Source organism: Oculina patagonica, chromosome 13 (genome assembly GCF_052425735.1).
Source record: "Oculina patagonica isolate OP01 chromosome 13, crgOcupat, whole genome shotgun sequence".
In the NCBI taxonomy this organism is placed as follows: domain Eukaryota; kingdom Metazoa; phylum Cnidaria; class Anthozoa; order Scleractinia; family Oculinidae; genus Oculina; species Oculina patagonica.
Window position 1 is genome coordinate 37852363 of NC_135770.1, and position 27150 is coordinate 37879512.

The 27150-nt window shown below is 37.4% G+C and overlaps 1 protein-coding gene across 3 annotated transcripts; it reads left to right on the top strand.

Moving 5' to 3' along the window:
- The first annotated feature begins 1452 nt into the window (after positions 1-1452).
- LOC144634511 (protein PALS1-like) lies at positions 1453-26968 on the top strand. 3 transcript variants are annotated; one of them, XM_078493480.1, is made up of 24 exons: positions 1453-1784; positions 1914-1984; positions 2070-2145; positions 6010-6107; positions 6883-6916; positions 9225-9341; positions 11283-11420; positions 12164-12287; positions 12923-13032; positions 13526-13583; positions 14103-14528; positions 14998-15131; positions 15755-15847; positions 17753-17833; positions 17990-18251; positions 18779-19068; positions 20303-20370; positions 21056-21108; positions 21438-21506; positions 21871-21957; positions 22605-22685; positions 23070-23272; positions 24127-24261; positions 25763-26968. In XM_078493480.1, the coding sequence occupies exons 1-24, from the start codon at positions 1662-1664 to the stop codon at positions 25955-25957; spliced, it is 3126 nt and encodes a 1041-aa protein (XP_078349606.1). In that variant the 5' UTR covers positions 1453-1661; the 3' UTR covers positions 25958-26968. The 3 variants fall into 3 exon arrangements, with proteins under 3 accessions (XP_078349606.1, XP_078349607.1, XP_078349608.1); XM_078493481.1 differs by having other exon boundaries at positions 15001-15131; XM_078493482.1 differs by lacking the exons at positions 1453-1784; positions 1914-1984; positions 2070-2145; positions 6010-6107; positions 6883-6916 and adding an exon at positions 8294-8631 and having other exon boundaries at positions 9209-9341.
- Positions 26969-27150: the final 182 nt, after the last annotated feature.

Below are 27150 nucleotides of genomic sequence, written 5' to 3' on the forward strand. Positions count from 1 at the left end.
TCTCGAATATAAGACGGCCCATGCATTTTTTATTTAGTTATAGCAGAAGTTCATGGTTTGTTCTAAAAATAACCTTCACGCGAATCTGATAGCACAAGACCCATAACCAGGGATGTAGACTTCTGAGATTATAAACTTCTGGTTATAGCTCTTAAAAAAAGATGCGACTCAATTGTAGAGCTTGTCTTGTATTTAACGCTGTTACGGTTAGACCTGTTACGTTGATTTAACAACTGTAGGACGTGATCTAGATTTCATATTTTTATGTTTAGAGAGTTTACAGTGTGGAATTTTTATGTGCACCTAGAAAATTTTAGTCACAGTATTCTTTCAAACTACAAACCCAAAACTTTTTGAAACACACTTTTTCATCCGAAAATTAGCCCCCCTAAAAAGTATATATAAGCCTCGGAATTTTACAGTACTAAGAACGCCACTCCGGATCAAATATTTTGATCTACCGCTCTACATGCAAACGTATTCACTATTTATTTCTATTTGAGTACAATTTTCTGTGAGGAGTTGGTAAGCTAATGTCAGGAGCCTGCTAACTGCTAATGTGGAAAAGTTGGAGGGTGGAGACTAAATTTAGGGGGGGGGAAGGGCCCTTCGAAACGGGTTTTTTTTTAAAAGAAAAATGGCAATAAAGGGTATACAAGTGGGGGGGGGGGGGAGAGTTAAACCGATATTGTACTCATGTGATCAATAATTGTTTGTCAGGAAAAAAATATACGGTTCGTGGGTATCACTGCTAAAAATAGCCATTCATAGGTAGGAAAAGGACTGGGGACTAGTCTAGTTCCAGAATTTTCATGGACGACTCAAAAACGGCATTTTGTTGTTGAAACAAACCAACTTGATATTAGCCACTGCTGAAATATATTTAAAGTGATGATACAGTTTCTTGTCTCCCTCACTTCCGGCCTACGGCGAATTAATCCAAAAATATAATACTCCTTTCGGCAAAAAAGAAAATGATGAAAATAAAATATATGCATCATGGACAACGTGAAATCCTTGGAGATATTTTGCGGATTTAAGCAAGTTTTAAAAAGTGAGATTTTTTCTAGTGTTTTGTTAGTTATAAGGAAAAATAAATAATATTTTTAATAATAATTGTGCAACAGACTGCCTTAATGCACGACCTATATAGTCCCTATATGGAGCGCAGGAAATTAAAATGAATAAGAAAAAATCAGAATGAACAAAATTCTTATTAAAAAAGAGAGCTGTTTTGTGGAGATAAACAAGACCCTGGAAAAGCGAGAAATGTGTGAAAATAGCTGTGAATGTAGAATGAAAAGCAAGGGATTTTGACTCAAAACAGCGTTTTATTTGGACAATTTTTTTGCGCCAAAGTTAGTTATGCGAGTACTTGTGTAAACAGTTTGTACTTTTCTCTATTGTCTCTCGACCAATGAGCGAGCGTCTTGTAAATTCCTCAATGGCTGCCATAGTCAGCCGCTGATGCGGAGTGAATGTGAACTATTTCATCTATGTCAGAGCTCCACCGATACAGGACAGATTACAAATGTCGTAAGGGAATGTCGAAGACTCGACATTGTTTTGAATTGCCTTAAAGCTCAAAGTTCAAGCTTGTTTTGAAGGAAAAAGGGTGCTTTCTTGTGAGAATATGTGACCCGTGTCGGGTGTCGGGCGACATGGTTCACAAAAATAAAGCTTATGGAACGACTCCTGGTGATGCAGTCGTTGCCGAAGTGGAGGGTTTCGATTCTTCGTTGAAATCGGATACGGCCCAACAGATCATTCAACAATGGATTGAGGTATGGTGTACAGACAGTCAGTGTCAGTTTTCAACAACTAGTGAACTGTGGCGTTTCTGTTTTACGAGAGTAGTGGACAACCTAAACAACCGGCTTTAATTCACTTTAACGTCTTTAATTTCTATCCAGGAGGCGACTGGACGGCCTTTTAGTTCGTCACGATTCATAGAATCCCTGCAAGACGGCGTTCTTTTGTGCTAGTAAGTAGTCAAAGAAGGTTTTGGTTTGCGGATTAGCCATTGCAGTGCATACCACTCAGCTCATATATTTGTTCTCGATCTGCAGTCTTGTGAAGCGAATACAACCAGATTCAGAGATAATTCAAGATGTCATCGAAAATCCAAGCCCTCAGGAATCTCAGGTATTGGAAAACACTTCTATTTTTGTCAGCTAGAAGCTTGCTTTTACAGGAAAAATGTATTTCGAACGCTTGTCGTTCTTTTCATGTCGTTGAAGTTGGCTACAAGCGCTCGAAGATGCTTAATGTTAGTTTAGCATTTTGTGGTTTCTCGGTTTTGTGATGAACAAAACGGTTGATGTCTGATAATTATTGCACTGCGAAGATACGTGATTGATCGAATATTTGAGGCTCATACTCGTTTTTTCAAATCATGCCTCAAGTTGTGTATATATAACCTATAAACATACGTGACCAGCAATACACATTCGAACACGTCAATATGATAGAAGCAAGATTTGTGCATCAGCTATCGCTTATTTTACTTGACATATTAAGTTCAGTGTCATAAAAAACATCGTATATTCGTTTGCCGCGAAGTTTTGCGATTTTTTATGCAGTAAGCAAGTTCATCTGCAACACTTAATGGTGTGAAATTTTGGTCGCTGCGACCGGAAACTAGTTATATCATCGAGAAACGCCATTGTTGTGCCTGTTTAGTCATCATGCAAGAACGCCAGTGACAAAACACGATCGTTGCGAAGTTACGCTTAATTTAACAGTGAATCTAAGACGATATCAACTTGCTCGTTTTTGCTAAGACTTGACGTTATAAAGCAGCTCGATCTCTGATATTCGTGGAAGAAATTTCTTGCCTCGTATAAAGTTACATGTTCGTGAAGAATCACACAACTCTTGCGCATAATTTGCATTTGTTGACAGAAACCCAATGCCCAAAACGATGATTTTATTTAATTAACCCATGTTTTAGTTAAGTTCGAAATTACAGGGGCTCAAAGACACAATACTTTATCAGTTGAAAGCCTTTATTATTGTCACGATCAGTTGTTCTGTAAATCGACGTGTTTCTTGGTACATTGTTTGCTTAACTTTCCTGTCGAATGCACTATAACAGCTTTGTATGAAGGTGATTACTGAATATCGTGACCGGCTTTCATGTTAATCGCTTTAAATCCAGAAATATGTTGTTGTCGCCAGTTTTTGGTCAGCTAAGTGCATATTTCAGACATCATTGTGGAGATACTTTATCATTCAATCAGATATAATTTTAAATCTCGAATATTTTTATTCATTTCTCTTTGCAAAATAAAAATAACATGTAAATCCCTATTAATATAGCCTTATGCTTTTACTTAACTTTTCTGTAATAAGCTAATTTGGTTGAACTGTGAATCCTTACTATATTTTTATTAAATTCAATTTTTTTTTTAGTGTCTATTTGGTGTCAATATTGGTCAAAGAAAAAAAAAATGATAAGAAAACTGTCATAAATAATTGAAATATTCCTAAGAAAATTGTGCCAAATCTTTAACAAGGTTAAGTGTTAAGTACAAAAGATAAAATTTACAAAATGCTGATTTGTATTGAAACAGTGTTACCCAAATTTCAAGAACTGGTATTTCATTTCATGAAAACTTTTTTTTTTTTTCCTAGCCTTCTTTTTTTTGGCCTTCTTTATTTATGTATCCAAAAATACATGGATGTGGTGGTTGGCATTTATTAAGAGACTCCTGTATTTTATTTCAAGCATTTTATAAATGTGTGTTTGGGGGTCTTAATTATTTCAAACAGACAATTCAGTCAACCTGTAGCTCTATTTACAATGTACAAATAGAATAATTGATAACATATAGGCTGCTGATATGTGTAGAGAGTTTGAGACATCCATTAGCTATATCATTGTTCAATAGCCACTCAGACAAACAAGCTAGTAGCTGTACTGATAAAGATTTAATTTCAAGTTTTTGTGTAAATCCTGACCTTCATCTTCCAACCTGGAGTATCAAGGCTAGTGGAGACAAGGATCCCTGTTGATGTATAATACTGTGAATACGATACACCCTTAATTGTTGAATAATTGCTTCGTAACTCATTTTATACATTGCAGCCCTTAATTCTTGTCTGGTTGCTAATTAATATTTAGCAAGATGAAGAATGCTAAACTATTCTAAATAATTTAAAACTACCTCTAAATATATTTGTGATAAATATTTTTTATTTGATAAGTGGTTTAAACAAAGAAAAGATTTATCTGGAGATGTTTGTTTTTATCATTAAACTATTTATAAATACAGTCCTACAGTAGTTTTGTAAGACTTCAAGCTTTAACCAACAGACACCTCACATAGGCAGATACCTCTTGTAAGCAGTCACTTCATCGTGATAGATTTTAGACCTCCCATAAGCAGATACATGAACCTCTTTTAGATGGACACCTTTTCTGGCCCCTGGGATATCCCCTCTACAGAGGTTCTGACTTCTATGATATACATGTGATGTACAATTTGGCCTTTATAATGTATCTCTCTATACTTGTCTGTTAGATTTTATATAGTGTTAGTAGGGAGAATTTATTTTTATATCAATTCAATTGTAAACATTAGTGATTAGTTTCTTTTTTATCATGTCTGGCAATGTTTGATTTTTGCTGTGAATTAAAAATAAGTTGAAGTCTTGAATGAAATTCTTCACACTAGACTGCCTTATCTAATAAGGAAGTCTGTATGTAGGATTAATTGAGCTTTATAACAAAAACTGTTTTCTAAAAAAATAAGAAACTGGAACCAAGTCTTGGTGTTAGTTTAACAAAGCTCTTAATTTAGCATTGGATAAAAAACCCCTTGCAGTCTGTTTGTAAAGCCTGGCAACTCAGGTTTTGTTCAATTTAATTTGTAGTTAATTTTGTTCTATATTTACAAGATAAACAAACCAGTCATAGAATGGCTCCTTAAAAGCACATGCATATGTTGCCAAACGGTATCTGGGAGGCCATGGGTCGCCCGGGGGACCAGATTTTTTCTTTGTCCCACGCTCGGTCATGTTGAATTATTTCTTCACCATATGTTGCATCTTTGTATTTTCTTGCACAACTGTTTTAAGACTTTTTTTGGTGCTTTAGATATATATTAATTTTGTTATTAAAAAATTTACTTATCAATATGAGATTTGCAGTTATTGGTCAGTTTTTTTGTTATCCATTGTTGCATTCAGAGTGAGCAACTTGTAGTGTCCATGGCAAATTTATATTTTTTAAGGTTGGCATTATTTTATGACTGTTTGGCTGGTTGCTTTCATGGTAACACACAGAATATACAATTAGATCCATACCCCAGAAACTTGTGAGGTCTCTTGTAAAGGATTACAGGAAGTATTTGGGGGAAGTAGGTTCCTAATCCACAAAGGTTCATAAAAAAGAAGAACTAATTCAATTAAACAAAATGGATTATCTTTATGCCGGATGCTACCTGTATTTTATATTGTGATCGTTGAACTTGTTTTCTGTTTAAACCGACCTTTGACACCCTGGTCTGGCGATCTAATATAGCTACTAAAATAAATACAAGTCAGAGAAACTTGCAACATTGTGCTAAGTTCAGATGAGAGATAACAAGAGTTGAAAACTGTCCTAACGTCATACTTGTGACTGTCTGTAACTCTTATTATTATTTGACCATGAATCCCCAGTGCTCAGTGATCAATTCTTACTGCTCACTTCTTAATCATAAGAAGTAAACCAGATAGGTAAGAAGAGTGAGGGACCTGGTCACCTCAGGAAAAAATAATGTTGGTCAAAATCAAAATTCTCACAGTTTGAATAAAATTTAAAGAAAATGTATGAAACACAAAGGGGGCTAAGATATCATCAACATCATTTTTATGCATGCAAAGTTCATTTGTTCATTTTTTTTTAATGAAATTTGCACTATATAAATTTTAATTCAGACATTTGAGAGATGAGAGTGATTGAAAAAGGAAGTTCTGTCCAATAATTGTAATGTTATTTTTGTCGTTTCATATTGTTTTCAGATAAACTTGAAGAAGTTCTTAAGTGTTTGTGGTGATCTTGGTCTTAGCGGCTGGCAGCTTTTTGATCCACAAGATTTAGAAGCAGGAGATAATGTGATGTAAGTGTTTCATATTGATTAATAATAATAATAATAATAATAATAATAATAATAATAATAATAATAATAATAATAATAATAATAATAAAAATAATAATTTATTTAAGTGTCAGGTTAAAATAGCAGTTACCAACCAAGTAGGGGCACTACTTATAATAATAATAATCTTTTATTAGGAAGCCTTCATTCACTATACAGTGGTTTTCAGAAAGGTCCTAACTAAGATTAAAAATACTGAATGAGACTATATAAAATAAAACGAAAAATACCTAAGAATTAAAAACTATTATTAAAAACTAACTTGAATACAAAAAATCTTAAAATAAGATTGCAAAGAGAACCAGATTTGAACTGCGGTTAGAGTTATGGTATTTGTGTTGTGATTTTATGATAGCACTGTAATCACACAGCAGTTTATTACAATATAAATGCACTTTTTAGATGACCCCACGTATATGCTGGGGTACATAATAACAGGGACTTTCTAACATCCAGGGAGGAAAAATGCATTTTCTGTCTAACTTAAAGCTGCCTGGGCATGCAATTTCTGTAATCTCCCAAAACAAATCCTGGATTTTATACTTAACTAAACTGAGCGGTTATTTATTTTTTTTAATACAATTTACAAGATTGCTTGCCCCCGCTCCTAGTTATGGTACAACTAATCGAGGCAGGGGCAAGAGTTAAAATACCTAAGTACATTATTACATTATTACATACTACACTATTTGTTTGGTCTTATTTGTCAAGTTTTGATTTTTCTTTTTTTGTTTAGCAACTATAAATCAGAGGATGAAGTAGTTCAAAAGGTAAGGCAACTTGTTCCACATGCTGTGAGGTAGAGAGACGCAGATTGATAAGGAAGTGGGAAAGAATAATCAGTAGCAAAAGTTGGTTTGAAAATGAAATTGTAAAACAACATTGATTTTTAGACATTCAAGCCAACTTTGAAATTATGAACAAAAGGAGGTTGAAAGGTAAAAGGAGATTTCTCATCTGAAGGGTTATGTAGACTTTGAACTATGTACATGTTGTGGTTTAATTTTTTCCTTGTTTTAATTTTTTCCAAGCTAGTTTGATTTTTAGTTCCCGTTGTTTTAGATTATGGTAATGAATATGAGACAAGGAAAAATAAAAATCAAACTGGTACTGTAGTTGTTGTGGTTCAATTTTTCCCTTGGTACAAATTGGTATTTTCCTTTAGTTTTTGTTCTTAAGTGTGAAGTAGTACAGTTGACAACTCTATGACATGGACACCTCCTTGTCATGGACAGCTCACTTGGTCTAAAAGAGTCCAAAACTCATAAATTATACAGACACCTCCACAATACAGATGTCCCTGTTCCTTTGGTGGCCACATTAAAGAGGGTCAACTGTATATCATCATCATTGTTCCTTTTCACCCCCTTGGGAGCATAGGGCGTCCACCAGTTTCCTCCAGCGCACACGGTTCTTTACTAATGCTTTAGCTCTTTCCCAGGAGTAGCCTACTCCTTCCAACTCCTGCAACATGGATCGCTTCCAATTGTTCTTTGGTCGTCCAACTTTCCTCTTTCCCTGTGGGTGGTAGTGCAAGGCTTGTCTCGTCACATTGTTACATTCTCTTCTGAGAGTGTGGCCAATCCAGCGCCATTTCCTTCGCTTAACTGATGTTACAATGGATTCCATGTTGGTCCTTCTTAGCAGCTCTTCATTGCTAATTACGTTCGGCCACCGGACTCCCAAGATGTATCTGAGACATTTGTTGACAAAAACTTGCAGTTTATTGTGAAGGGCCTTAGTTGAACGCCAGGTCTCACAACCATATAGAAGAACGGACTTGACATTGGTGGAAAATATCCTGAGCTTGGTGTTTAGAGAGAGTTGCCTTGAGAGCCAAACTGGTTGTAAGGCCCTAAATGCATACCTGGCCTTGCCGATCCTAGCACTAATATCCTTATCTGTTCCACCATCTGTGCTGATGACACTGCCCAGATAACAAAACTCCTCTACTGATTCAATATCTTCACCTCCGAGCGAGACAGGACTGTTCACTTTACCATTTACCTTCAATACTTTGGTCTTTGGGATGTTGACATTCATTCCTAATTTACTGGCATTTACACTGAGCTTTTCTGTTTTCCTTTGCATTTGGTTGTGCGTTGCAGATATTAAACACACATCATCGGCATATGATAATAAATAAATTGTACCAAAGGTAAAATTGGACTGTGGTCAGTATATACATCTTGAAATTTTTTTCATGCATTAGTTGTGCGCCATCTGACATTTGTAGACTGCAGATTGCAGACTTGCAGACTTTCACTCTGGTTAGCCTACTACACACTCCGGTTAGCCTACTATTCACTCCGCTTAGCCTGAATAGCGTAAATTTTGGTAGTGTTTGGCTAGTTGGCTATCGTTAGTCTTGAGCCCTGGGGAACATGATATATATATTCTCCCAGTCTGTAGTCTGCAAATGTCAGACACCGTTAGTTGTGCTTCACTGCAGGAGCACATGTAGATTACTGCTGCGACATTCAGTGTTCTCCCTAGGTATTTAAGGCCAGGCGGGCCGCCTAGCTTGATTCACAGGAAAATCGTTGCCGCCTGGCATGGCTTAAAACTGAAGATTTGACACAACATAACCCTACTGTTTAAGATCTGGAACTAGGAATTCCTATCTATAAGCCGAAATCACTTATTTTTTTTACTGTGTTTTCTCACCTTTAATATCATTATAAAAGTGATTTACCCTTGCATTTATGTGTTCAAATCTGTGAGTGTGATGCATTTGTTTCGTTGAACGGCAGCTACCTTAGCTTTATTAAATTGCCACAGGAACACAACAGCACTTCAAGGTGTCTTACATGGAATCTATACTAAACAAAATTCTCGTGTTTGTAGAAAGAATGGTGAACTCAGCCGACTTGGGTTGCTCAGAACAAAAACTAAAAGCTTCTCAAAGCAAAATAAGTAAATTTTACTCTGGAAAAAAGGCAGAAACGGATAGAAAAGTTGGGGAACAAGTTCCGCAAATCAGGTTTTAATGGCATTTAAAAATCACAGTCAGAATACTGCCTGGCCTTCCCAAAATCCTAGGGAGAACACTGACATTGAAGGAATGTTTGTTTGCAGGTTGTGAGCACTCTATACTGGCTTGGCTGTACCATTCTAGGGATGGCTTACTACAAAGGCCCAAAGCTCGACGTCAGTAACTTTCAAAGAGAAAGTGATGGCACTATAACAGTTAAGGTATGCGACCTGTAACGCAGACATACACCAAGGGACAATTTAATTAGTTTTTAATGACAGCAGCTGCTATTGACATATCTAGAAAAGAGCTAATGATTGATGACAATGTTGTGTAACAGAGCTAATTACATTTGAATAATGTTATCGCTTGATGATTTGTCTTTGATTTTTGGCATTGTTTTGTTACTTTTACTACCTTGTCAGTCGGTCAAAAAAACAACATAAAAAACATGTAATGTGGCAGGTTGCTTGACTTTTTACCTGACTATTGGGGGGGATAATAAGCAATCAGAAATTTGTTAATTCAAACCTGTATGTGGTTTTAACTATACATTATTACTGTGTTAAGCAGGTGGCTCTAATGACGATCTGTTAAATTAACTCTTATGCTGTACATGCATTGAACAGTATACTCTTTAACTCTAGATGAAATTCTTTGTACTGTGTTGTAGTGAACATTTTGATAGTTTATTACTGTCCAGTGGTTTAAAATCATTCTGAATTTTTTTTGGCGAAGAGCTTTTGATAAGTTTAACTGATGTATTGAAGCTCCAGGTACAATGTTATCTACAGCTGTATATAACCAAGGACCTAATTAAAGAATATTCAATAAACATTATTTTACAAATATTGTTTATATAAGTTGAGAAATCTTGTATTATGTTTTCCTGTGAAGTCCTTCACCACTATCAGTGTCACTATCATAAAATTCAGATGACTCTGTGTCATTTCAACATATGAGTTTTGTTTTGCATTTTCGTTTACTAATTCCCTGGATGTTTTGACATAGTTGTATACATTGTCTGGGATTTTTTGGAATGTTTACTTTTGTTATGCATCATAAAGGTCAATGAAGTTAAACTAACATTTGTAGCATTTTTGTTCTTAAGTACATACAATATGCAAATCACAAAGTGCCATTGTTGTCCTTCTAAAATTGTTTTGTGATGTTGGCTGCAAGTGCTTTTACTTGCCATACATTCCTTCTCGTATAAAGTTAATCTGCCATTCAAAAGCACTGTACCATTAATTTAACAGGCACCTTGCATATTTCATTTTCATTATGTTTTGGGTATGCTTTCATTAATTGGTGCTTTCAAGAAATGGTTGCTTAACAAAGCAGAAAGTGTGAAATATCAACCTTCCGCTTTTCAAAGTCCAAGAGCATGACGAAATGACTTCATTGGGTGTGTGAACATTATAGAGCTCATTCTATTGCTGAAAAGGTTCCAATATTTGTAATTATTCTTACTGACGTTAAATATAACAGATCTTTTACCATATCCATCAAACATTCTACTATTGTAAATAACTTTCTGTCTGCTCCATTGTTCCAATTACTAATCATGTGGAACAACAATAAACAATTTTGAAGCATAATAGCATTAGAGAAGAGAATCACATTTCTAGCTAGATTGTTTTGAGGTTGAATATTGTATGTTCTTGGTTCAGTAATGGTGTTGTGGTTTTTGCTCTTGTTGTTTTACGTTAGAAGTTGATAAGGCTCTTATATCCAGCTAAAATTACTTCTCTTCAGTTTAGATATTATATTCTGTAAACTGTTATTGGCCTCTTTTTTAAAAATCTTTAAAGAGAAATAGAATCACTCCACCATTACAGTGTTGTTCTGTCTTTAAATGGAGGTTAAGCAATCATAAACTCCATATGCAGTGTGTTCCTCTACAATAAGATTTTGTGTTGAAGGAAATTATTGCATTGAAGTTAAAAAACACCAGGCCTACAAGTGAAAAACCTTGAGGCTGTTTAGCATTGAAACCCAGAATAATTGGCAGTGGAGTTTTTTGGGGTTGGTGAAAAACGCCAATTGCTAGTAGAAATGGTAAAACTCTGCATCATTTTCAGCTGTTCACAAATCATACATTGTCTTGACATTGATTATGGTCTTACTTTATACTAACAGGTGTTGTTTTTTGTCGACAGCCAACTGCAAGACCCTCTGGCAATGATTATTCATACAGAAGAATGGACGGTGGTCTTCACTTAAATGGTGGACTGCCGCAAGGAGACTCAATACCAACACATCTTACAAATGGCTATGCTGACAACATGATGGCAAATGTATGTTCAGCTATAACTGTAATTTATGTGCGTGACATGGCCTTGCCAGGGAACACAGCCATCTTTTGTTGCATCCATCACCATGGAAACAGAATGAGTGTGCATTGAGAGACAGCTGTGTTCTTGGGCTCCCTATCAGGGAGCAAGCTAGCAAGCAGAACAAGTCAAGTGGGGAGAAAGATCTCAGAGACACTCCCCCCCCCCCCCAGTCTGCGCTTGGATTTCTCTACTTGCCAATTTTTTTCGCTCTGCACTGTATACCCTGGGTGCTTTTCATTTTTAAAGTGCGACTGGTCATACCAACAGGAACTGACCATTGTAAAGTGGAAGGACATTTTCCAATTAATTCTGGGCCAACTGAGTGGAACAGTCCTTTCCATTTTGCATTCCCTTTCCCAGTTCCCCGCATCTGTGAGAAAGCTACTGAAATAAAGTAAGACAACTGAACAGTTTGTGAAAATGGAACGGTTCAACTGGTCAAAGTGGACTACTTCCAGAGGTGGTCCCAAATATTCCGGTCAGACCAAACCAAAACGGACCTTTCTATTTGAATTCCGACTGAAATTTCCAAAATATTTGACCTAGTAGAAAGCACCCCCTGATTCCAGCCTATTATCCCCTTTGGATTCAAAAACAATAAGTCAAGTATTCTCTGAATTGTTAGGGCAACTTGACACTGCCTCCTTTGAATCCCTGAGATTGTAACAGACTTTAAATAGCTGCCTTTACTTGTGTCTCCACAGGGAGATGATGCCGTGGAGTTTTCTGTCAATGTCAGAATACTTGGAGATGAAAAAAGGTTTGGCTTCTCAGTCATGGGTGGAGTGGATGAAGGATTTCCTCCACGAATTGATGAAATTTCTAAAGGTAGGCTATGACGATTTATTCATTTATGGGAAGATGAGCTGGGTCAATTTCAAAAAAAAAAACAGACCTTCATGTGTTAACCTAAGATTTGTAGCCTGTGAACAGGCTTTCTGGAGCGCTCGACCGGTGGGCAAAAATGAAAGGGGAAAGCCTGCACGCATCTCTGAGAATCGCGAAAACCGCCCACGAGAACCCCGCAGATTGCTTAGCTTGTCAACTGTCACATTTAAACAAATTTGCACTCGCTCATCAGATAGAATTCAGAAGCAAATAAGGCCGAAAGACCGAACTTAACATAGGACGGCAAATGTCACGAAGTCGTGTAAGCCTGTCACCCGGCTTTATTTACCATGACAGTTGATTTTTGTCTCTAACGGAAATGAAACACGTTGGCTACGCCACGAATAATTGAAATCCACCAATCAGCACATTGCGTCCAAAATTTGGACGCGAACACTCGATATCCTGAGAGGTGCGTGCAGGCTTTCTTTCTCGGCGCTTCGCACCTCATCACCGGCGCTTTGCGCCGTCCGTCCGATAACTTCAGAAAGCCTGTTCGCAGGCTATAAAATTTGTGGTGTATATCAGTCTATTTTAGACTTATTTTAATTTATGATATTTTTGATGTGCCATAGAGTCTCCTGCTGCCAAGACTGGTCTTCTGATTGATGATGAAATATTGGAAGTGAATGGTGAACGTGTCACCAACCTTTCCCACACTGAAGTCATCTTAAGTATCCATAAAGTATGTCACATACAAATGTATTTATTTATTAATTTTTATCTATATACCACAGTAAATAATAGTTGCTGTAATAATGATGATGATGATGTTGATTATGGTATATAATGATGATAATACCGGTAGTAATAATGATAATGAATAATAAATAGATATATGAAATTTACAAAGAGGTGGCAAATACAAAACACCACAATACCCTTAAAGAGTTATAGAGACAGTTAATGACTTCAAGCTGATTTCCAGTCCATACTGCACTGTCTCTGGGTTTGTTTTGAATTTGCTGATTACACTTCCGTAATAGCGTACATGAAGTTAGTTTAGTCCGCCATTACGGGTTGTTTCATTTAATGACCTGAAACGCCGGTTTGGAATAGCGTTGAGGTTCCTCTACTTGTTATTATTGTTTGCGATTTCTTTTGTTTATAATATTTCTTGTCAGTCAGGTGTGTTACTAAGTTAAAATTAAGTGTTTGCCTCTTTTGTTTCTTTTCAGTGTCTAAGAAACAGAGTTATTGCTCTTAAAGTAAGAAGAGGAAGAAAATTTTTCCAAGGTCAGTAAAATTGACTTTATGCTACTGTAAGAGAGACATAAGGGGTAGGGTTTTCAATACGAGCTGTCAGCTTGTTTAATTTACTTACTTGTTCATGCTACTTGCCAACTACTTCCTTCAAAATTAATAGTTTGTAGATATGTTCAATAATTTTATTGACTGTGTAAGAATTGAACTGAATCAGCCACTTATATGTACTTCCCAGTTGCTGCTGCCAGCTCTAAAATTTGTTAAAAACCCCAGGTTTCCATCTCAAGAGTTTGGTAGGGCTGGTGTAGGACTTAATGATAGTCAGTGACTGTAAAGTATCATGATCACACTAACTCTTCAGTAAGCTGAATTACTGGTGTCACAAAAAAGAGATTTTGCTACGTAGAACTCAAAATAATTAGCGATAAGTGGACAATAGTATTCTCAGAGTGCTTTAAATGCTGTATAAAACAGACATTTCAAGGAAACCCCTTCATCAGTGTGAATATGATGTCAAGGATAAACACTAATTACTGGTGTGTTTTTCAGGACTGAATGGAACAGACAACCATGACGGGCTCAATGGTGATCTTACGGGGCAGGTGGACACCAACACGAGAAATAAACTTCACAAAATCATGAACGAACACGAGAATGATCCTCAGTTCCAATATTACAACTCAGATGCGGAATCTGAAGGATCACATAACAGTCAGGAGTTTTATGGAAATGGCGACATTGGTGTTGTTTCGCCCACTGGCCCTGGATGGAACAAAGATATTGGAAATAAAAACTTTGGAATATCAGGAAAAACCACAGCACAATCAAACTTACAAAAGCACAAGTCGTTGTCCACTCCGCTTTTTGACTTGACGAAGTTGGATACTATTGAAGCTGATGTGGACGTTGATGAAAATGATGCCTATGCTCTTCATAATGAAGCTTATGATAGCGACAATGATGAAGATGAACCTGGTCAGTATATCTTCATCGATGTTGATGTCAAATGGCAGCATCATTTGCAGAGTCTCTCTTGGAGTTGGAAGCATTAGGAATGGGGTGGTGGTGGTGGTGGGAGGCGGGGAGATAAGGTGTTCATTTGTGAAAAGCAATGTACAGCTGGTAGTCTTACTATACCCAGCCCTCCTCAAAAACAATAGAATCAAGACTGTTTTCTCCTAAAATTGCTGCAGACATGCTATTTTCTGGTTTATGTGTATTAAGGCAACAGTTGATTCTCAGTTAATAGACAGGTGAAGTCCCAGGATGATGTAAAAGAAATTGTTTTCAGGGCAACGAAGATGCAGAATGCAAGAAGAATGTGAACAAAATTAATGATAATTGTTTCTGTCAATCTGGACTTCTTTTACCTTGCAAGTTTCCTTCTGAATTTCAGAGAAATATTACCCTTAAAAACCTTGTTAAATTGTAAAATTATTTTCAGCAGATGCTGAGGAAGAATTGCTGTTTCCATGTATGAGTGAAGTAAAGTCAAAGCTTCAAAGTGATCATGACAGGGAAGAGATCTCATTTGTTGAGAATCTTTTTGAGCAGAAAGATTTTCAAGATGCCACTAAAGTAAGTGTTTAATGTACGGTATTTTTTTACCAAATATTATGCAGAATATAATGTTGTTAAATCTTACTACAATGTCTTGGTATGGCCATTGGTGCATTCTAGAGATATATGTTGCATGCTACATTCTACTTAAAGGGACAGTGTCACCATGATTGCATGCTACTTGAAAATGCTGTGAAGGTGTGGGTATTAATTATTGGAAATCCACTTATGGTGGCCTAGCCCTGCTTAAAGAACTGTGTTAGTAATGAAAGTTGTTAAATGGTGGCTTGGCTACGGAAGGATAGGACAGTAGTGGCCTAAAACTTGAAAATCTCGGGCCAACATTTTCAAGTTTGACAGTGTTACTTGGAAAAAAATCTCTTAGAAAGATCTTAGATCTTAGGGGGGTCCTGTGTCGCTTGTCTAAATTTAAAAATGTGCCGTGTCGCTGTTTTATCGCTCTTTATGTCGCTGTCGGTAATTAAATTGAAGGAAAATTGCTTGTCCTTGTCGGAATTTAAGTTTTTCTGAAAGGGTTGTCGTTTGTCACGATTTTATTAGTATGCTGTCGCTACTTTTTGGGCCATGTCGCTTGTCGGAATTTACCCTGGCAGGGCCTCATTATTTCTTGTTTGTTTTAGGTTTACACAAAAATGATTGAACTGGAAAGATCAGGAAGAGGGCCAAGTGCTGTTAGGCCAGTTGCAACAAATTCACAACATCTTTCTTCTCAGGTAATAACACTGAACAAGGTGTCATTTCTCTGTACTGAATGACTTACAATTTTTAGTCTTAGTTCTGAGAATTTCCCGGCACAGCAAAACAGTGTCCCTGGCCTAGTTAATGATTTTCCTTATTCTTCTCACCTGTTTGTTTACAATGCTATGGATATTGTATGGAGAATATTGATGTTCATTATTGGAAACACTTGGCAAAGCCTAAGGAGTTGTGGGCTTCTGTAGATACAACCTCGTTTCCAGGGTCTCTCTCTATCCGCTCTCCAGTAGGCTTAGTATTGACAAAATACATTCTAAGCCACACCTTCCTCGAACGATCTTTTTGTAATCCCCCAGATTCTGACCAGACCCAACAAGGGTCTCTTTCTTCTCTTGCTCTGGAGGGCACGGAGAGAGATCCTAGGAACGAGGTTGCTGTAGATAGAGTAACAATTGTAAACAATTATTGGATGAGGTTTTTGTGATATCCGGAATAATCAAGGTCAAGGAAAGTGTTATCAGCCGAAGCTGAATAACACTTACCGAGACCTTGATTATTATACATTGTTTTTTGGTAAAGAAAATAATGACAAACAATTTTTAAACTGTTTCAACACTTGTGCTAATTCCGGCTTGTCGTCCTGCTTAATTCTGAATGCTTTTTCCTCAAAGTATTTCATGGAATAGTTCCTTCCCATTTTTTGTCAGTCATTTTGTGTTTTCTGAGACTTCATGGTCCAATAATTTTTCATGTTAGGTCAAATTATTGCTCGGTTGAAAAAGCGAATCGACAAGCTATGAATTTCCTTCGCCGCCAGATGCCTGCCACATTGCTCTTGGAAATCATGCATTGTGTGCACCAACAACTTACAGATTAGTGAATAATCTGCTAGCAGATTATTTACTAATCTGTAGGTTTTGCAGATTCCCAGAATTAGCTGTAGGCTCTTAGCCAATAAGACAACAGCTAGTGACTACAATGTATAATAATTTAGTTAAGCAGTTATCATTTTGTTGAATAGACCATATTCGTATTCTCGGTATTGGACTGGAACTAGCTTGCAATGGAGGCTAATGCAGGGGAATGTCATTAAAAAGAGCTTCATGTCATTTGCATTTGAAAAGATTACCTGCATTAGCCTCCATTGCAAGCTAGTTCCAGTCCAACACCGAGAATACAAAATGGTCTATTGTTCTGCTCCAACTACCGGGCTTCATAGATTTCTGAGCACTGTTAGGACTGACAAGAGCGAGACATTCATCTTGATGTTGTTACTATCTCTTCTTATCTAAGTAACCATAAAGACTTGTGTATAAGCCGCACCCCCAACTTTAAAGCTTAATTTAAGCTTATAAAAAGCGCTGAGGTAAAGAAGTAGTCGTTTAATAATAATAATAATAATAATAATAATAATAATAATAATAATAATAATAATAATAATAATGGCACATCGGGCAGTACCGTATATCCACAGAGTGGCTCTTCGCCTGCCCGATCCTAACTAAATTTACAGATGTAAAAGATTAAAAAATATCTAAAAATTTATATGTTTTTTATGTTGTTTGTTGTTGATAAGCTTGGCCATTGAAAGCTAATGCCGTGTATTTGCTGCGAGCTGAATACGTTAATCAACTCTTAAAATACCTTTTACAAGCTTCTCTTCAATTGAAATCCCAATATCGAAATCCCAATATCTTGCAATAAAGATGCTCTTTTGACGAGCTATTATTTTTATTGCTAAAGCCGCTTATAAATAAAAAGCCCATTGTGGAAAACGATCAGAATCTCTCTGGTTGAAATCCTATTTTATTCTTATCATTTCTTAGAGGCATTTCTTGCATTTACAGGTAGTTAATCAATGATGAGCCGTCAAGGATCCTTGAAAAAGCCTGACATTTTTCACGATCTTTTGAATATTTCAGTTGCGACATTCTCTTGAAGTGGCCAGAGACTCGAGGGATGCACAAGAGTTGATGGAAATTTTACAGTTACCAAATTTTCAGGTAATGTTTTATTTTTGTAACTTATAGGTTCTCATAAGTATGTTACCCTTTTTCACTTTCTAACATTCTCAATTTAGATTTAAGGTAAAAATTTCCATTTAATACACGCACGTTTTCTCAAGCATGTTTTGTTTATGTTTTGTTTTTATTTATCAGGGTCTTTTGCTAGCACACGACAGACTCGCATTCAGAGAGGCTCTTCCAAGTGAAGAAGACGAGCAAGAAGTTGAAGCAGAAGAATCTCAAGGGCAACAGGAGCCTCAGCCAGCCGCAGATGAGTTTTCACTCGTGGAAGACGACAACGTGAAGATAGTAAGAATAGACAAGGCCACTGAACCGCTAGGAGCGACGGTCAAGAATGAAAATGGCACTGTGCTGATAGGAAGAATCGTCAAGGGTGGCGCCGCGGATAAGTGTGGTGAGAAGTACATCCCTGTTTTACTATAAAAGCAATTTCCACACATGCTGAGTACGCAAATCTATGCGGAACTCATGTTAGTCCGTAGGGGAAGCTCCTCTATCGTGGTGTGACGGAACCTGCAAGGGTCTTTGTAGCGTGACGGAAAGCAAGGTCACGTGGCGTCACATGTGGCTTCTCGTATAACGGAAGTTATCAGAGTCTTCGTAGTATGACGGACAACTAGGTCACGGTGCGTGACATGTAACTCGTACAATGAAAGTTAGTTAGGGACTTCGTAGCGCGACGGAAAGCTTGGTTTTGGAGCGTGACATTGACAGTTTGTGACGGAAGTTACCAGGGTTTTCTAGTGTGACGGAAAGCTTGGTAAATGGAGCGTGAAATTTTACTGTTGGTGTTGCCCTTTGAGTGGCGTTATGGAAAGTTAGATCATAGGGCATGTGATGTGATGTGGGCATGTATAGGGTAAAACTAAGGTAAGAACGATTGTATTATTAATCTGTCAACTTCTTTGTGTGGTTTCTCAGGTCTTCTTCAAGAAGGCGACGAAGTCCTTGAAATAAATGGAGTAAACATGAGAGGGAAAACTGTAGCGGAAGTTTGTGAGCTGCTGGCGGACATGAACGGGACGCTTACATTTGTCCTAAATCCCGCCAATCGATCCCGCGTCCCGTCCGATAGAGAAGTACACGTGCGCGCGCATTTCGACTACCATCCTTACGAGGACGACCTGATACCGTGTAGAGAATTGGGACTAGCATTCAGACGAAGCGATATTCTACATGTTGTCAATCAGGAGGACCCTAACTGGTGGCAGGTCAGTGTTGTCTTCAAGTGTCATACAGATTTAAATTTAAAATTTATTCTTCAAGAGATCATCCTTGACTTAGCTCCTTTGAGATTGTGGGAAAGATCACAACGAATCCAATTGTTCACAAACACTGTTTGCTCTTTTTGTGGAAAAGAAAGCGAATCCCTCGAACATATCTTTATCTCTTGTCATTATGCCAAAAATTTCTGGGCAGAGGTTATTAAGTGGCTCTGCAATTTAAAAGTCAATGTTAAAAATCTTAACAACAGAGAAGTCTTGCTTGGAATGCCGGGTTGTGAAGACGAGTTTTTTGTCAATCATGTAATACTTACCGCTAAACATTATTTGTATTCATGCCGTTGTAAGAACACCTATCCTCTCATTAATGTTTTCACTGCTAGACCAAACAAGATTCAAAATCTTGAACTGCTGATTGCAAAATCAAAAAAAAATCTATCTAACCATACTGCGAAATGGGGCAAATTTCTAAGATTATGATTTACGCATTTAAGTACTACGCTTTAGATACTTCTTATGCGTATAAGTGAACAATATTGGGTCTGTCGTGTGTTGTGATGTAGTGTATGTGTGCTCAAATACGTGTGTTTCTGAATGCGTGAAATAGAAATAATTATTTAAAAGATTCTAATTAGGCTTTATATTGTAATAAAGGTAAATGATTCTCTTTAAATTGAAATATTACAAGTAATGATTTCATCTTTTTTTCCCGCTGTTTTAAGTGATGTAGTGTAATGTTTATTGTAAGTAGTTTAATGTGTAATGTATATTGTAATTAGTTTTAATCTTATGTGAACGTGTAAAGTGTTGTAAAAAATAAGCAGAGTGCTGAAAAAATAAGAAATTACAAAAATAAAACTGTTTGAATCTTTCTTGGTAGTCCAGTGCCTGAACTCCCTCTTTTGCGCGCCGTACACGCATTCAACCCTTCTTCTCAATTTTAGTCGCCAGACTGGCAACTTCGGTTTCAATTTAGTCGCAAGCTCCAAAATTTTAGTCGCCATTAACTTGGAGGGCTGCAGCCTATATAGTGGTTGAACCCAGGTGCTTAGGGAGGGTGCGAGAAAGAGAGAGGTCAGGGACTGGACTATCTTTCTTGGCTGGAAGGAAGTTATGTAGCCACATGTTGCATAAAACCAAGTTTCTTAGCTCTCATTTCACTTTTTCTAATCTGTTCGAGGAAGGATGAATCTGATTGCTGTGTCTGTTAATTTGTGTTTAGGCATGGAGAGCAGGTGAGGAAGGAAAAACATTAGCTGGACTCATTCCATCCAAGCACTTCCAGCAACAGTAAGTTTATTTCTTACGTCTCTGTAATTCTAAATTCGTGTTCTTCTATTTTTGTGTCGTGAACAAGTCAGTTAATTATCATGTTAGTCAAGTTTATGTAGAAATCAATGTGCTTGTTTCTGATTGGCGGAAAAGGTAAATTCTTTGCTCTGATTGGTTGGAAAGCACGTTTTCAAGAGTTGGTTGTACAAAGCAACCTGTTACTTAAACCGCACTAGGTCGACTCTGTGGCGTTATTCAGTTTTGTTTATTGAACCATCTGCCGTCAGCAGGCGGTCTCATGTATAGACACTTTTGGGTAGTCATGCAAAGTTTGAGATTGCGTGACAATTGAAATGACGTCTGCACAAGAAGCTAGACGACCTTTAAAGGCTTATCCTGAGAGGATTTCCTTTGTATTTTATTTAGGAGGTGGCATGGCCTAGTGGTTAGGGCACTGGACTTGTAATCCTGAAGCCCCTGGTTCAGGTCCCCCTCCCTGCCACTAGTTGGATTTGTGTTTAGTCGTCCCGAATTCAACTCCTCCACACTTTGTAAATAGCGAACTGGTCAGCCTCCTGCCAGTTGGGTTTTTAACAAGTTTCTGTTCGATTCATAATATTTGTTCATCCATTAACAGTGTCCCTAATTAGCACAGCAGTGCTAAGACTCCGACACTTAAATAAAGTGATTTATTTTTTTTTAGGAAGGAATCTGTGAAGAAAACAACTCGAGAAACAGAGCCAACCCACAAAGAAAGTAAGAACGCAATTTTTTGCCTGGAACTATTTCTTCTGATTTGTTTTGGTTCCTCCGTGGCCTGCTAACTCAGATGAATTTCTTCATGTTGTTTCACGCCATAACAGGCGGGAATGTTAATCTGTCTTGGTCTGCAGGCTATTTTCTTCGCTATCGAAGTTCTTTCAGCCTGTAGTACATGTTGGACTGTTTCTTTTTTTTGTAATTTAATTTTGAATATGTTATTTGAGCGAACGGTATTGAATAACAATTTGAAACTGATCTAAAAACTATAAAATAAACTTATTACAACTGACCCCTTTTTGTGTTGCTTTGTTTCTTTTTCTCAGAGAAAGGATGTCTTTGTTTCAAGCGAAAGCGAAGGAAAAAAGTTCTTTACAACGCAAAGCATAACGAAGGTTGGTATCTAAACTGATCACGATAGCTTTCAACAAAGTCTGGGAAAAATCAAGGAATTTGAATCGGTGGAAACCTCAATTCAAATGTGAAAGTAAAAGCGGAATTTATTCGTTGATTTGAGTAATAAAAACGTTTAGAAAGCAGTTTCAAAATTTAAACTTTTCGAAGGAACTGAGTAAACCTGAAACGCAATTGTCGCATTTTCCAATTTGACCATATTGTAATCCATTTTCATCCTCAGCATCGTTAGTCATAGTCACTTCCTAACGGCTTCCTAACTATACTTAAACAAATGCAAACAATTGTTAAGTGTTTTTAAATTTCATTTGTTGTGTATACTGACCTGTTTGTTTGTTCTTTCAGAATATGTTGCAGATGAAGTATTAACATACGAAGAGGTGGCGCTGTTACAACCTGACCCACAAAGAAAGCGACCTGTGGTTCTTATAGGTATGCAGAAACCTCAAATAATGAGATTGGCATTAACTGTGTGTCGCAGTAGACAGGTGTACAGTATTTCTCGTTTAAGGTTTTGATTTTGACATCTTACTGGTGGGCGGTGTGGTGCCTAACGGTTAGTATGCTGGACTCCGGATCGAGCGGTCAGGGTTCGAGCCCTGGCCGGTGTCATTGTGTTGTGTTCTTGGGAAAGACACTTTGCTCTTATAGTGACTCTCTTCACCCAGGTTTATAAATGGTTACTGGTGAATTTTATGCTGGGGGAAACCCTGTCATGGACTAGCATCCCATCCAGGGGGGGGAGTAGAAATACTCCTAGTCGCTTCATGCTACTGAAACCGGGATACGCTCCAGCCTGATGAGCCACTAGGCTCGAACGCAGAGTTAAGTTACCTACCTTACTGGTGGCTTCCCACAATTCCAATCGCACGTGACTGTTTAAATATTTGTACTTGTTTTCCGATTGGATAAGCAAAGAGACACCAAGAAAAGTACCCCACAATTGGTCTAAAATGTTATCCAGTGGATAAAACACAGCTCAGGGCACTCATTCCTTGCTCTGTAGGTATACTATCAATCTTATAAGTGTTAAGCAATTTTTTCTGAATTATTTTTTTTTTTTATTTCTTCTTGTCCAGGACCAGATAAAGTTGGTCGGAAAGAGCTGAGACAGAAGCTGATTCTGTTTTCACAAGAACGTTTCGCTGGAGTGGTACCTCGTAAGTAACGTGTCTTAAAGCTTAATTTTTTTATTTGACCGAGTCCATGAATCATCAGTGATTCTACAGAAATAAGTCATAAGGATTGGTCGATTGAACGCTAGTCGGACGGCATGGGCGTAGCCAGCTTTTTGAAGAGTTGTAGGCCTGTTAAATCGGCCCGTAAGGGCCACTTTTCAACAGAGTTAAGGCAGATGAAGTTTTTTGGATCAAGACTCTCCAAAAAACAGGGGGGGGGGGGAGGAGGGAATAATATTTTTATAAGAGGCTTCCAATGGTGTAATAGGCGACCGTAACCTCAAAGTGGGCCCTAGGGGTCTATGGGCATGCTCCTTCGCCCCTGGTCGGTAGAGCAATGATCTGTATTTGTCTTCCTTTCTTTAGACACCAGCCGGCCAAAAAGGCCAGAAGAAGTAAATGAAAGAGACTATTATTTTGTACCACTGCCCACGTTTGAGGCGGACATTGTGGCTAATAAGTTTGTGGAGCACGGGGAATTCGAGGGCCATTATTACGGCACCGCATTGGACTCCATAAGAAGAGTGACCAACTCTGGAAAACACTGTATTTTAAATCTTCATTGCGAGGTATAAAACCATCAGCACGTTGAATTAGCTGTATTTGAGTAAGGGACCGTGTCACGGATTTAAGCCAAACTTGGGCACAGGAAATGACCATCAAATTCGTTTAAACATCTAAAATGACTTCTTAAAACAGTGAAGGAATATTTAAATAACACAGCAAATACAAAAGAAGGTGCGGATGGCCAAAAGTGTCGAAGATTTAAACGGATTGCGATATGGATTTTTGTAATATGGTCCGGCGGAACAGTTTTCAAAGTTAATTTTGTCTGCTTGTAACTTTGAATTATAGCGCCCGAAAGACACATTTGGCTGCAATGAAGCTATGGTTTTGTCATTTAGAATCAGAGCATTAATTTCTTTGCAAACATTTAGTTTCATAGCAATTATTTGACAAAATTTAACAACATAAAATTAACTTAGCCGTGACACAGTCCCTTTAATTGCTATTTGCCTTGGCAAGTGAAACGTTAGCAGTTGACGTTCTCCAGATCCACTGCTTCAAATTTCCACGTGCAAGTCGTGACAATCTCTTCTTGGAAGAAGTTGTAAGGGGGGGGGGGGGGGAACACGCAATAAATGTCTCGCGCTTGAAAAATCACAACGTTTTAAGGACCTGACCATTTCTTCTTGCAGTGGCAAATTCAATTCTAAGCATTTCTTTCAGTAGTGTAGCAGCCCTCGTAAGTTTGTAATTCTACTGGTCCTCTAGTGTAGAAGTTGCTATTGTTTTTGTGGCTAGGGGCATTGTTCCTGTTGAAATGAAATGTATGATTAAGGAGAATTGATATTTTGAGCTTTGGATTGTAAATGCTATATACGTGTAATGGAATATCTGTGTTTGTCATGTTTTATTTCAGGCGCTTAAGATGCTCAAAGCTTCTGATATAAAACCCTTCGTGGTTTTTATTTCACCGCCGTCTTATGATAGAATCTTAACCCTTCGAAGGGGGAAAGTGGATCCATTTAACCCGAGGCCCACTGCTCAAATGTCTGTAAGTAATCTTAACAAAGTAAATAATAAAGATGATAAATTTTAAGCTCGGTGATAAACAATGAAGATGAATTGTTCAACAATGACACGAGCATGGGACAAAGGTTAAAGCTGAGTCCCCGACGGGAATCGAACCCATAGCCTTCCAGATACCGGTTGGGCGCTCTAAGCAACTGAGCTACGAGATACTCGTGGTGAGCTGGGCCATCTACTAGGTTGATATGTGGCACGCGTCCTGCATACTGCTAAGATTAGCAACGTCGAAATCTCCAAGTGTGTAGTAAATAATAAAGATATATAGATTACTTCATAGAAAGTGTGCCGTACGGATTTATATTCACGAGTTGCAAAACTTTGAAAAACGAACGAGTGAGCGTAGCGAACGAGTGAGTTTTCCAAAGTTTTGCAACGAGTGAATAAAATCCGTACAAAGCACTTTCTATGCTGTAATTTGTTTATTATATATATAACGAGAATTCAACCATTGAACACTTACGCCGATTTTTCAGTTTATAACCTTTGACATACAACAGTTAATGGCGCGAGAAAACAAAGCTGCAAATGCACATAGCTTTACAAGCGAATTCGCTATTTCAATAATATAAAAAAGAAAAATTACTGGCGACAAACTCTCCTAGACAAAAATTTAATTTAAATAAACACACTGCGTTACATTTACGTTAAAAGCAAAACTTCGTATCGCATCGAGGAAACTTCGCCACAAGCAAATGAATTGCTGGCGAATCAACTGGCGAATTTTGAACAAATTGTGACAACACAAGGCGGAATCGATTCAATAAACAATAATTAGGACGTAAATCCAGATTAAAAATGCAATTTACTTTACCAAGGCGATCCCAAAAGTGCCTGAATATTCTTAGAAAGTCCGCGGATGTGTTGTAAGTTCCGATGAAAGTCTTGTCTTCGCTTTTATTTATCGACACTTCGCCTTCGCCTGTCTTCACTTCGCCTTTGAAGAATGATTTTTATCACTGCCGTATTCTTTAGGTTTTGCTTAGCGTGTTTCTGTTGGCTTGCCTTTCCATTAAGTTCTTAAAAGGCAGAGTTTTGTAAAGAAACAAAACGTGTAGCCATGTTTTCAAAACATAAATTGCCGTCGAGAACAAACTTGCCGGTCGCTTTCTCAACCTCGTTGGAAACCATTTGAATTCTGTCAGACTGGCGCTGTGATTGGTCGAGTCGTACTACTCTAGATGCTGATTGGTTATATTTTTCACATGTGAAGAAAGCTATACGCGAAGCTGATTGGACGTATCGCTCTTTTCACATGTAAAAATATAGCAAATATAGAATTCTATTTGCAAGGTTTATTGCTTAAAACTATCGCTATATATATAATAAGGTATTTTTTTTGTTGTTGTTGAACAATTGATCTTCATAATAACCACAAAAGACACTGCGTTCTTCACTCGTGTAAAGTCATGCTCCTTACACAAGTACACAAACATTTTTGTGCTAAAGACATTTGTCTTGGTTTTCAGGATGCAGAGTTACGTGAAATGGTGGACAAAGCGAGAGAAATGGAAGAAACTTACGGACATTACTTCGATAAAACAATCGTGAACACGGATTTGGAAAGAACTTTCGACGAACTAAGGCAAGCCATCGATAAACTTAATACCGAGGCTCAGTGGGTACCAGCCTTCTGGGTAAATGACAGCCGTGGCGCCTTATAGAGAACATCGAGTATTGGAGACTAGCATGAAGATAAACGTCGTTATTCAAGAAGTCCTGTTCTATTCGACTGGAAATAACTGGAGAAAGAGATGTATTTTTTGCAGTCACGTGGAAATTAACAGAAGGTATTTTTACAAAAGAGAGCTCCGAGGTGAGAAAGCCGAGGACAATTGGAATAAGCTAAAATGAAACTATTCATTTAATGAATATTAGTTATCCACTAAATATATTTTTAGTTGTACAAGTTGTTTATTAAGAAAAATATAGCGGAACTTATGAACACTGAAGGACAGAAAAAGGTTATATTTTGGATGACTTATAGCAGCTTCTGTATTGAACTAGCGTGAGTTCCGTATTGGGAAAACATTGCGGTCGAGTTTTGATTTCTGTTGTCGTACGAAGCACAGGGTCTATAAAATTTTTATACGAGAATAAGGCCAATATTTCCCTAATGCGAACGTGCAAGCCAGGTTTGTAAAGTTTTATTATGTAATGGTTCTCTTTCAAGTCAAGTTTGCCGCAATTCTAGGCAAGCGCAACAAACACGGCGGCATGTAAATTTCCAAGTCACTTTCGTCCTACGAAATTCGGACCGCTCAGGAACCAATCAGATTGCTTGTATTCATCGTGGACCAGTTTCCCGTATAATGGAACGTTTTCATTGACTTTAAGGTGTATCCTTTGACAAGGAGTCGCCGATATTGTACATATATCCTAGTGTTACTTTTTAAATTCTAATATTGCTTGCAAATGAGTTTTCTACAAACAAACGATGTTTCTTCCAAATTGAATTAACAATGTAATTTAATTTTGGACTGTTCCAAATTAGTAGTTAAGTCATAGTATCTTTGTATTATTTTTCGTTTTCAAATGCGGCTCACCCTGGCGAAGTCAGTTTCTCTATTAATTTGATATGACAATAAACAATTAAGTTTTAGACTTAAAGACAAAAAAACTACTCATGTAAAAAGCAAAAAAGTGAAAAAAGAATAAGAAAACCAACTAACAAGAGGAAAATAAGTAGAAAGATTTTCACAACCGGATGAAACAACTTTTACAATAACTTTTGGTTATAAGTAAGATTGGACTGTGGATTATGTATAGTCACCTTGACAATTACTACAATTTTTCACGCCTATTAAACAAACTCTTTGTTAAATATAGTAATTTCGTTATCTTCGACATGTTTGTA